Source organism: Salvelinus fontinalis, chromosome 1, assembly GCF_029448725.1.
Source record: "Salvelinus fontinalis isolate EN_2023a chromosome 1, ASM2944872v1, whole genome shotgun sequence".
In the NCBI taxonomy this organism is placed as follows: domain Eukaryota; kingdom Metazoa; phylum Chordata; class Actinopteri; order Salmoniformes; family Salmonidae; genus Salvelinus; species Salvelinus fontinalis.
Genome location: NC_074665.1, coordinates 31,410,711 through 31,423,577, shown reverse-complemented (window position 1 = coordinate 31,423,577; position 12,867 = coordinate 31,410,711). Strand labels below are relative to the sequence as shown.

The following is a 12,867-nucleotide window of genomic DNA, read 5'->3' as shown; positions in this document are numbered from 1 at the left end:
TATTTTGTTACTACTCTGCCCTTCAGTGACTGCCAGCAGCAGCAGCTCTGCCTCCACGGGCGCATAGGCCGTGTGAACATTGCTTGGATTGTTTTGCCAAATATGCTATGAGGGGGGAACTGCTCCAATGAAAATCGTAGGATTTCAAAGCATAAATTATAACAGCACAAAGTAAATGGACCGTCCTGGGCCACTCAAATGTGTGTTCAGTCAGAACTTCTGGGTCTGCTCTATTCTCCCTCCCAATATGTTTCTCGCGCTAGATGGCTTACTTCCGCACGTGCGACTAGATCTGCTCTATCAGGTACAGATGGCGCTAAAGCAAAAAGCTAATTGTAATTAACTTGTAAAAAAATATCATAACAGTCATGGGAGCCTGGGACCTGATAAACCAGACATCAACATCCAACTAGAGTTGAAGGACAGAGGGATACAATAGCTAGAACCTTCTCATCGTGGATCTGGTAGGACAAAAAAGCATGACAGCGGCTTATTGTTTCCCCCCATATTGTTCATCAGGTTCTACTGTAGGTGACAGACATGTTGTGTGGACCAAAACAGCATAAAAAAGGGTGCATCACAAAGCATGATGAAATTATCTAGCCAGCAACAATAATTTTGAGAAACAGTTTTCTACCTTTGACAAGCAGCTAGCTATAGCTAGCTGGTAGCTTGCTAGCTCCCATGCCAGTTTCACGTCTTTCTAAACTAATATCTGGCTAACTTGGAAATATGAAGTTAATTCAGAACTAAAGTTAACTGACTAGCGCACCATACTTTGTAACATTATGATAGCTAGCTATCCCCAGTTAGATCATGTGTTTTCACTTATTGCATTTGCATGCGCGTTGCATTCTCCCTGGTGCACTCGTTCGTTCGAGAGTGGCTGCTCGTTCTAAATAGTATAATCGAATCTGTTCAAAACAGTGGCAGCTTGTGCAGAAGTGGTCATTCAGTTTTTTCAGTGGTGGAAAAAGTATTTAATTGTTATACTTGAGTCATTTTCTATTAAGGTATTTTTACTTTTACTCAAGTAAAAGGTGAAAGTCACCCAGTAAAATACTACTTCAGTAAAAGTCTAAAAGTATCTGGTTTAAAACATAGTAGTACTTTTTACTCCCATAGTTCAAAGTACTTTTACTTAAGTACTTTGATATGTAATTTTTTTTATGCTGTTATTCTGATGCACAGAGCGCTTTATACTGTGCCTTCAGAAAGTACTCACACCCTTTTTCCACATTTTGTTGTGCTACATGGTGGGATTAAAATAGATTTGTCATTTTTTTTGTCAACGATCTAAACCAAATACTGTTATGTCATAGTGTGGTAAAAATTCTAACATTTGTAAAAAATGTAAATAAAGTAAAACACTATATCTTGTTGATCAGCCATTTTCAAGTCTTGCCATAGATTTTCAAGCATATTTAAGTCAAAACTGTAACTAGGTACTCAGGAACATGGTAAGCAACTCCAGTGTAAATTTGGCCTTGTGTTTTAGGTTATTGCGGCGGCAGGTAGCCTAGTGGTTAGAGCGTTGGACTAGTAACCGAAAGGTTGCAAGATCAAATCCCCGAGCTGACAAGGCAAAAATCTATCGTTCTGCCCCTGAACAAGGCAGTTAATAACCCACTGTTCCTAGGCCGTCATTGAAAATAAGAATTTGTTCTTTACTGACTGCCTAGTTAAAGGTAAAAATAAATAAAAATTGTCCTGCTGAAAGTTGGATTTTTCTCCCAGTGTCTGTTGGAAAGCAGAATGAACCAGGTTTTCCTCTAGGATTTTGTTTTCAATCCCCAAAAACTCCTCAGTCTTTGTGATGACAAGCATACCCATAACATGATGCAACCACCAATATCCTTGAAAGTATGCAGTGGCACTCAGTGATGTGTTGTGTTGGATTTGCCCCAAACATAACACTGATTTCAGGACATAAAGTTAATTTCTTTGCAACATTTTTTTCAGTATTACTTTAGGGTCTTACTGCAAACAGGATGCATTTGCTTGGTTCCTCTCTAGGTTTGTTGCAGGGTTCCTGCCTTTCTAAGGAGTTTTTCCCTCGCCACCGGCCTCGACATCTGCATTGATTACCATTTTAGGTTGAGTTTCTGTGTAAGCACTTTGTGACATCTGCCGATGTAAAAAGGGCTTCATAAATACATTTGATTTCATGCATGTTCTGGAATATTTTTTATTCTGTACAGGCTTCCTTCTTTTCACTCTGTCATTTAGGTCAGTATTGTGGAGTAACTACAATGTTGTTGATTCATCCTCAGTTTTCTCAATTTCACAGCCATTAAACTATTTTTTTAAAGTCACCATGGTGAAATCCCTGAAAAACTAGAGTTAGGAAGGACGCTTGTATCTTTATAGTGACTGGGTGTATTGATACACCATCCAAAGTGTAATTAATATTAATATCACCATGCTCAAAGGGTGAAGACAAAAAACAAGCAGTTGTTACAGGAAAATAACTTAGACGTTTCCAAATGCGAGTGTCACCGGATTACCTCATCTCACATACCATGATGAGCATATAGCCTAAGTGATCTTTTAGGCTTTGGTTTAAGATTTATTTCAAAGTGGTCTCACGAGCCAAACCCTTTATAGATAGTCTTGACTACTTGGCGAATGCATTGGGTATGACAAAAAAACAACAACCTTAATTGAGAGGAGGGGAGGCTATGCTTGGTTTTTAATAAAATGAAACGGGAGGGGGGAGGGAAACTGATTTACGTTTCTAAATAGGAAATTTACGGGCACAAAAAGCACACATCTCTTGTTCCATGTGCATATGGGCACTGTTCGTCATGGCTGGATAGGCTGCACTTCCGCTGTCAAATTCCATGCCATAACCAACCACATTACCGCTAACACCAGCTTCTGGTTAGTCTAACTGAAATTGTCATTTTGCCACCTCATATAAAAACAGGTAAATTACCAATCCTGCAACTAGGGTTGGAAAACAGAAAAGCGGCGGCTTTAACAGGTCAAAATTGCAAACGAGCATGCGTTTGACAATTGCGCTGGCTTAACGCCAGCCAAAAATAGAGCTCAGTGTCTGATGAGTTCCTATACACTGCCTGTGTAAGGCTGTCAGTACATTTAGCGCTAGTTCAAACAATAATGACATTACATTGCTGTACGACATGTAAAAATGGAGTGAATGGAATGTAATCGCCACCTAGATGATAATGTCCTCTCCACCTACATGATAATGTACTCTCCATCTAGGTGAAATGACAACAGCAATAATATTTAGAGGAGACATCTAACCAAGCGGAGGCCAAGACAGGCAGAAGAGGAGCGTTAACCACATCAGTGGAGTACAATAACAGCCATCAATCCACAAACCCAACACGTTTGTAAACCAGATTGAAACTTTATTGCCATTTTTACATACATACTGTATGTGGGACAAATGTACATGCGTGTGTGTATGTCTGGAGCCTGTGCAAGTGTGTATGAGCGACTGCTTGTGGTTAAGCGCGAGTAGCCTACTCCATACTTTATGCATGCTTATGTGTAAAGTGTGAGCATCTGTGTGTTTCTGTGTGTGTGTGCGTGTGTGTGTATGTGTGTGTGTGTGCGTGCGCCAGTGGTGTAGAACAGTGGCCATTACTTTCCAGGCAGTGGGGCCCTCAGACAGAGTCTCTGTGGTTCAGGAGGGCAGATGTGCGGCATTCATCAAACTCACAGAGACAGGGTCACAGGAGAGCTCACACACTGAATGAGGAATAGAGCCCAGAGGATACGCTTCACTGTGCACCACCACCACCGTCCTCCCAATGACACGCATTGCTCCAAGGGTGTGTGTGTGTGCAGGGAGACCTTGTGTGGAAGAGTGTGCCAGCATATAAGTTTATAGAGGTGCAGTACGTAATTGTCCCTGTGTGCGTTATAGTGCCTCAGATCTTTGTTATTCTTACCCTAATAGAGTACCTGTGTATGTGTACACTGGTCTGTTTCTGTGAGTGTGTGTGGACAGGTGTTCTTGTCTCCATGGAGAGTTAGTGCAGCCGAGACGAGAAGTGACACCTTTAAAAGGCAGCAGATGAGCAATGTTGGGGGTGATGAAGCACATTGTGTTTCCATGATGTGTGTGTATGTGTGCACAGAGCTTTTAAGTGAATGTTGAGTAATTCATTTAGGTTGACTGGAAAACCCAAGGGCTGAAATTTCACACTACATTTCATCCCGGGTCAATTAAGCATAATGATTTGCTGGTCTGGTAGGTCAGCAGTAAAAAAAATCCCAGTTTATATTGGTTCAAGGCCTCGTTGCATTATAAAGCTGGCCCAGTAGTTTGTCAGACCGAAATGACCTTGGAGTTGTTGGAGAGGGCTTCTAGCCAATACAGCTCGGGCAATATCGTAGACAAGGAGAAAGATGAGGAAATGCAGGGTCCAGATTTCTTGCTTCTCCTCGATGAGCAACACAAACCTAAATCACGCTAGCTATGATTGTTATAAGAGGGCGAAGTTGCAGGAACAGAGGGAAATAAAGGTCTCTGGGCTGACTGTCCCACCAACCCGGCCAGTGGTTGTCCAAGCTCATAATTGTGCTTTGATTTACACCGTGTCAAACTATCCCTCTGACAACACCTGCTGCCATTAAAAGCCATCAGTACACACAGAGGTGAAAGGTCATTTAATTTTATTTTTACGGCAAACATTTGGCTTATATTGCTAGGCCATATTTTTTCTTCGTTTTATGAAATCTTCATTACTTGGTGTGGAATCAATAAACTGTCGCTGATAGGGAATGGTCGAGCGCCTTGAGAGGGTCAACCTAAACAGCCAGCCGGCTAGAGGCTACAGTCCTATTATGCTCTCTCTTATCATAGTTAAGGTTATATCAATTGCATAATACCTTAAAACCTCTAGGGGGATTGTTAATTCATTTATTTACTTACACTATATACACTAAAGTATGTGGACACCCCTTCAAATTAGTGGATTCGGCTATTCGGTGTATAAAATCGAGCACACATCCATTCAATCTCCATAGACAAACATTGTCAGTAGAATGGCCTTACTGAAGAGCTTAGTGACTTTCAACGTGGCACCGTCATAGGATGCCACCCTTTCAACAAGTCAGTTCGCCAAATTTCGGCACTGCTAGAGCTGCCCCGGTCAACTGTTAAGTGCTGTTACTGTGAAGTGGAAACGTCTAAGGCTCAGCCGCGAAGTGGTAGGCCACACAAGCTCACAGAAGGGGACCGCCGAGTTCTGAAGTACGTAAAAATCATCTGTCCTTGGTTGCAACACTCACTACCAAGTTCCAAACTGCCTCTGGAAGCAACGTCAGCACAAGAACTGTTCTTCAGGAGCTTCATGAAATGGGTTTCCATGACCCGAGCAGCCGCGCACAAGCCTACGATCACCATGCACAATGACAAGCGTCGGCTGAAGTGGTGTAAAGCTCACCGCCATTGGACTCTGGAACAGTGGAAACGCGTTCTCTCGAGTGATGAATCACGCTTCACCATCTGGCATTCCAACGTACGAATCTGGGTTTGGTGGATGTCAGGAGAAAGCTACCTGCCGAAATGCATAGTGCCAACTGTAAAGTTTTGCGGAGAAGGAATAATGGTCTGGGGCTGTTTTTCATGGTTCGGGCCAGATGACAGCATACAATGGCAATTTAGACGATTCTGCGCTTCCAACTGTGGCAACAGTTTGGGGAAGGCCCTTTCCTGTTCCAGCCTGACAATGCCCCCGTGCAAAAAGCGAGGTCCACACAGAAATGGTTTGTCGAGATCGGTGTGGAAGAACTTGACTAGCATGCAGAGCCCTGACCTCAACCACATCGTACACCTTCGGGATTAATTGGAACACCGACTGTGAGCCAGGCCTAATCGCCCAACATCCGTGCTCAACCTCATTAATGCTCGTGGCTAAATGGAAGCAAGTCCCCGCAGCAATATTTCAACATCTAGTGGAAACAGAAGAGTAGAGGCTGTTATAGCAGCAAAGGCGGAACCAACTCCATCTTAATGCCCATGATTTTGGAATGAGATGTTCGACGAGCAGGTGTCCACATACTTTTGTGTGTATTGTGTGTATTCCCAGACCTGTGTCAAGGGCAAAAAACACAAAAGTGCCTTTTCCTATAATCCACATTTTGCTCGTTTGCAGACCAGAACATTGACTGGGAGACATTTATAGGACAAGCCATACATGGACATCAACATACAGTACAGTATGTACATACAGTAATATATATGCTGTATACTTCATGATCAGACTGAGGAACTGATCAATACTAGTATAAGAGGTATAAGAGACAGCACAGGAGCCCATTCTCCCTGGCCTTCCATGTTTATCTTCCCAGCTAAGGTCACACATTATTTAGCATTCTGCTGTATTTTTTTTTTTTTTTTTTTTTTGGGGGGGGGGGGGTTCTGCTGTATTACCACTTAAGGAAACTGACAGGTAAAATATGAAAGAAGTTTAGCCAGGAAGGTGATTGATCTTTATTTATATATTTATTTAGTTCATTTGGAAAACTCTTGCGGCTTGAGTAATGTCGCGAGTACGCAGGGAGCATGACAAGGAAGAGCGGCCCTGACAGAAAAGTTCATCACTCGCAACAGGACTCCAAAAACACCCCCCTCTTTCCCCCGGACGTCAGCTGATACCACAACTGATAAAGTTAGAATAAAAAGATACTGAAACAAAATCAATGCTGGAGAGGGGAGGGAGGCGACCTGATGGAGGATGCGCTACTGGATAGATAGGAGGTAGAGGGGGGGCACACGTCTCCACAGAATCCGTGTCCACGGGGACATATATCCCCCCCACCGCCCGCCCCCTTCACCTCCGCCCCTCCGTTGAGGAGCAAGCCCCTGTGCCGCTCGACGCCACCACTCCCCGGAAAATGTAATCTTCCCAAATACTCATCAGGGCTCTCCATCGTCCCAGCCTGACAGCGTTCGGGATAATTAATTATACAATTTCGATGGGAATATTGATTAAACAATCCTATTAATCATAGCAAAAGTCAATAGGCATGGACACATTCAATCATGTCCCGACCAATGATTACTCCTCAAAATACAATAATTATTTTTGAGAGCTGCCTCGAATTACATTTCTGTCAAGCTGGTACAAGTCTAGTAGTTGATGAAAGATGCAATGGATTTTTTTCCCTCCTCCGAGGGTTGCAGGGGGGAACATTTATCCTTTTGGAAAGGTAGTTTGTTTTATAAGGATCATAACACGGTGTGTTTAACTAGACCATGACCATCAGATTATCTCTGATCCCCCATTACGCCGTTTATCTTGCTGGGCTCTGTACGGGAGAGGGAAAGAAGGAAGTGGGGGCCTCCTGAGGCCCAACACACACACCAATACTAAAAGAGACACAGACATACAGCCCCACATACACTTACAGTATATACACACAGACAGACACTACTTGAAGAGTCATATGTGTCACATGAATGTTTTTTTTTCTTAGTTTACATTTTGCTTACTTAGCTAATACAGCTAATTTAGCATACTCAACAACCCGACTCAAACAAAGACGAATGCTATGTATGTTAGCTAGCTGGATAAGGCTATCCAACACAGCAACTCTTCCAAGTCAAGGTAAGCCTTTGGTTTTATTAATTTATTGCCACCGGGGCCCACCGGTGTAACTGTTAAACTGCTTGCTGTACACTTCTACGTGATGTACACATGGTTTGGATTGTGGGTTTACTAATGCGTTATTTCTAGTATGTTGACTATAACGTGAATATCTTGACAACGATGTAGGCTGTGTAGGGGTTAGCGGTTATGGTATGAAAGTTTTATTTGGAGGGGTCTTTGCACCTGGTCACAGACAGCTGTTGTGTTCTGTGACCACAAGTGAAGAAAAAGGTGAGAGGAGGAGAACGTGTAGATGCGAGAAGGAATTATATAATGAGCAAAGTGATGTTGTATGTGGCTGCTATGAAAGTGAACTGTGTGTGCGGGTGATCAGGGGTGTATTCATTCCACCATTTCTGTTACAAAAACGGAAGTAAACCAAATTGTGAGAGACCTACCTGAATTTGTCCAAAATAAACTCTTGTCTTACAATAAAAACTGTTCTTAATAATAGAAACTGTTTGGACTAATGATTACACACCCCGGGTAAGGCGATATTGAATTTGGCACTGTCTGTCACCTTAATTGGTTAGAGCGTTGGGCCAGTAACCGAAAGGTTGCTGGATCGAAGCCCCGAGCTGACAAGGTAAAAATCTGTCATTCTGCCCCTGAGCAAGGCAGTTAACCCATTGTTCCCCGGGCGCCAACGATGTGGATGTCGATTATGGTAGCCCCCCGCACCTCTCTGATTCAGAGGGGTTGGGTGAAATGCAGAATAAATTATTTATATGAACAGCATGGAGTAAAATTGAATGCGATGTCTAAATCTAGCTTCTTTACGACCTCTGCATGATGAATCATCAACACTCAGGGTGGGGACAGACAGTCCATCTCAGTATGGAGCGCAGTTCACAATGCATGTAGACCTATCATCTCATCATGGTAACTTTTTTTCTTGTGACAGGTAGACCTGCATTTGCTGCAGCATAGCCTATGCTATAGTAATATAAAGACAGAATGCGCATCTAATTTACCCATCTCCATCTGGCTTTCGGGGATCTCCTTATTTTTTTTTATTGCACAGATTATTATTTTTCTAATTGCAGCTGCAGAGTTTTAAAACCTATCACTCAAATGTTGCTGCTTTAAATCAGTGTAGGCGTTCTCTCTCAAATTGGCATCCTGTTTCCATTGATCCTCCTTGAGATGTTTCTACAACTAGAATGGAGTCCACCTGTGGTCAATTCAATTGATTGGACATGATTCAGAAAGGCTTACACCTGTCTATATAAGGTCCCACAGTTGACAGTGCATGTCAGAGCACAAAACAAGCCTTGAGGTCAAAGGAATTGTCCGTAGAGCTCAGAGAGAGGATTGTGTCGAGGCACAGATCTGGGGAACGGTAGCAAAACATTTCTGCAACATTGAAGGTCCACAAGAACACAGTGACCTCCATCATTCTTAAATGGAAGTTTGGAACCACCAAGACTCTTTCCCAGCCAAACTGGGCAATCGGGGGAGAAGGGCCTTGGTCAGGGAGGTGACCAAGAATCTGATGGTCACTCTGACAGAACGCTAGAGTTCCTCTGTGGAGATGGGAGAACCTTCCAGAAGGACAACCGTCTCTGCAGCACTCCACCAAATCAGGCCTTTATGGTAGATTGGCCAGACAGAAGCCACTCCTCAGTAAAAGGCAACTGACAGCCCACGACTCTCAAACAATGAGAAACAGGATTCTCTGGTCTGATGAAACCAAGATGAAACTCTTATTTTGTAATTTAATTTTATCCCTTTTTCTCCCCAATTTCCTAGCATCCAATTGGTAGTTACAGTCTTGTCTCATCGCTGCAACTCCCGTACGAACTCGGGAGAGGTGAAGGCTGCAAGTCGTGCGTCCTCCGAAACACAACACAGCCAAGGGTTTAATATTTTCCCGATATTTTACAAATGTTCCATACCGAGAGTATATCAGTTCTCACACGGGTAACCCGGTATTTCCCGCCAAAACCAGATGTGTTATTCAAAAGCATTATAAAGCATATAAATATGCCTATGTCTGGATTTTATTCGAGATTTGATCGAAAAGTCTGATGATACCAGAGCCTGATGAGCCATATATTAAATACATTTAATGAGCCCAAGCCCAAAAAAGCCCAAATGATTGTGCCGTTATCCAATAAATTATATAGGTTACTGCACATTACGCACAACAGAAAAACATAAAAGGCCATAAATGTAGCTAGCTGCAGTATCTGCTGGCTTGGGTAAATACATTTAACTAGCTCCAGTAGGCTAATCTTTTTGGGTGTGAACTATATAACTATTGTATTGTACTGTATTTTGTGGACTGGAAAATACGCACATCGTTCAAACCATGATAAATGTGGAAAAAGTCAAGGGGTCTGAATACCTCACGAATGCAATGTATGTCCAATTGCATGAACATACAGTGGCAAGAAAAAGTATGTGAACACTTTGGAAGTATCTGGATTTCTGCATAAATTGGTCATAAAATTAGATCTGATCTTCATCTAAGTCACAACAGACAAACACAGTGTGCTTAAACTAATAAGAAAAATACAATGATTTGTGTGTTGTCTATATCAAATACATTATTTAAACATTCACAGTGTAGGTTGGAAAAAGAATGTGAACCCCTAGGCTAATGACTTCTCCAAAAGCTAATTGGAGTCAGGAGTCAGCTAACCTGGAGTACAATCATTGAGACAAGATTGGAGATGTTGGTTAGAGCTGCCCTGTCCTATAAAAAACACTCACAAAATTTGAGTTTGCTATTCACAAGAAGCGTTGCCTCATGTGAACCATGCCTCCAACAAAAGAGATCTCAGAAGACCCAAGATTAAGAATTGTTGACTTGCATAAAGCTGGAAAGGTTTGCAAAAGTATGTCTAAAAGCCTTGATGTTCATCAGTCCACGGTATGACAAATTGTTTATAAATGGAGAAAGTCCAGCACTGTTGCTACTCTCCCTAGGAGTGGCTGTCCTGCAAAGATGACTGCAAGATCACAGCGCTCAATGAGGTTAAGAAGATTCCTAGAGTGTCAGCTAAAGATTTACAGAAATCTCTGGAACATGCTAACATCTCTGTTGACGAGTCTATGACACGTAAAACACTAAACAAGAATGGGGTTCATGGGAGGACACCACGGAAGAAGCCACTGCTGTCCAAAACAAACATTGCTGCACGTCTGAAGTTTGCAAAAGAGCATCTGGATGTTCCACAGTACTACTGGCCAAATATTCTGTGGACAGATTAAATTAAAGTTGAGTTGTTTGCAAACAACACACAACACTATGTGTGGAGAGACAAAAGGCACAGCACACCAACATCAAAACCTCATCCCAACTATAAAGTATGGTGGAGGGAGCATCATGGTTTGGTGCTGCTTCGCTGTCTCAGGGCCTGGACAGCTTGCTATCATCGATGGAAAAATGAATTCCCAAGTTTATCAAGACATTTTGCAGGAGAATGTAAGGCTATCTGTCCGCCAATTGAAGCTCAACAGAAGATGGGTGATGCATCAGCACAATGACCCAAAACACAGAAGTAAATCAACAGAATGGCTTCAACAGAAGAAAATACGGCTTCTGGAGGGGCCCAGTCAGAGTCCTGACGTCAACCTGATTGAGATGCTGTGGCATGACCTCAAAAGAGCGGTTCACACCAGACATCCCAAGAATATTTCTGAACTGAAACAGTTTTGTAAAGAGGAATGGTCCAAAATTCCTCCTGACCGTTGTGCAGGTCTGATCCGCATCTACAGAAAACGTTTGGTTGAGGTTATTGCTGCCAAAGAGGGGTCAACCAGTTATTAAATCCAAGGGTTCACATACTTTTCCCACCCTCCACTGTGAATGTTTACACAGTGTGTTCAATAAAGACATGAAAACGTATAATTGTTTGTGTTTTATTAGTTTAAGCAAACTGTGTTTGTCTATTGTTGTGACTTAGATGACGATGAGATCAAATTTTATGACCAATTTATGCAGAAGTCCAGCTAATTGCAAAGGGTACTTTATCTTGCCACTGTACATACACTCAGAGTACTGTGTCCCAAGCGGATGGGTCAGGATGCTAAGAATCAGGGTTGTATTCATTAGGGCACAAACACACGACAGAAAACATTTCAAAGTGTTTTGAAAAGAAAACGAAAATGATTTTATTATTGGACCAGGTCCGGGTAGTCCCTCTGCGATTCAATCTGTTTTCTTCCATTTGGTGCCCAATGAATATGTCCAAGGATTGAAGCGCCATAAGTTGGTATGTACTATGTGTGTCTCCTCGCCTCTATGGGAATCTTAATATGGATATTTCTGAATCACTTATTAAGGAGGACATAAACTCCCCTACGTACAGTATTTGATATTTACATTTCTGAACACTTCTACATTAATGTGGATGCTACCATGATTACGGACAATCATGAATTAATGGAGGAGAGGGAAGAGGCGTGAGGGAGGGGTGGAGGAGGGAAGAGGAGTGATGGAGGGGTGGAGGAGGAGTGAGGAAGGGGTGGAGGAGGAGTGAGGAAGGGGCGGAGGAGGAGAGGGTGGAGGAGGAGAGGGATGAGGAGGGGAGAGGGATGAGGAGGGGAGAGGGAGGGGTGGAGCTGAGGCAAGGAGAACGTCAATTCTGGAGGCATTCATGAGGTGTTTGACCTCTCAGGTAGGACGGTGAGGATGTTTGAAATCAGTGTTCATATGAGGCAGGAAGGCAGGAAGGCGTGAGGGCCTCCATCTGCACCACTCGCTTCTGTCCCGTCACAATGACACCCACTGTGTGGCCTAATTATTTTACCTAACCCCACGTCCCAAAAAACCCTCAAAGCCTCAAATCAAATTCTGCATTACATCAATGTCTTTTACTTACTTGTTTTCGCAATGAATTTTGACATTTTTTAAATGTTGCACATTCCTGTTACTTTGAATATCATAACGTCCGCAAAAACCCCCCAAATTGAATAAACCTCCCAGAGTTACAAAACAAAATGAATGACTTACCAGGGTCCCATTGTTTTCCCGGAAAACATCCTGGTTAATATAATTAAAAAGCTTCTTTTCAAGTTGAAGTACAACCTAAAAGGGGCAGAGGAGGGGAGCAGAATATAGGGCCGATTAATAGCGATCCTCATCTGAACCAGCCCTAATTAGAGCTTCAACTAATTTAATGAAGGGTAATGTGCTGTGATGTTAGGGGCAGCATTCATTCGGTCAGAAGTGTAATATAAACGCCACCTGTTCACTTATGCTTGATTCTCACTATAGGGCCAA

The 12,867-nt window shown here is 42.6% G+C and overlaps 1 protein-coding gene across 2 annotated transcripts in view; it reads right to left on the bottom strand.

The window, feature by feature from the left end:
- LOC129853084 (inositol polyphosphate-5-phosphatase A-like) overlaps window positions 1-12,867 on the bottom strand; it is a 204,860-nt gene that overhangs the window by 19,419 nt on the left and 172,574 nt on the right. For both annotated transcript variants that reach the window (XM_055918782.1, XM_055918773.1), the window contains exon 11: window positions 12,598-12,672. In XM_055918782.1, coding sequence (XP_055774757.1) covers window positions 12,598-12,672 — 75 coding nt within the window. The remainder of the gene's footprint in view (window positions 1-12,597; window positions 12,673-12,867) is intronic.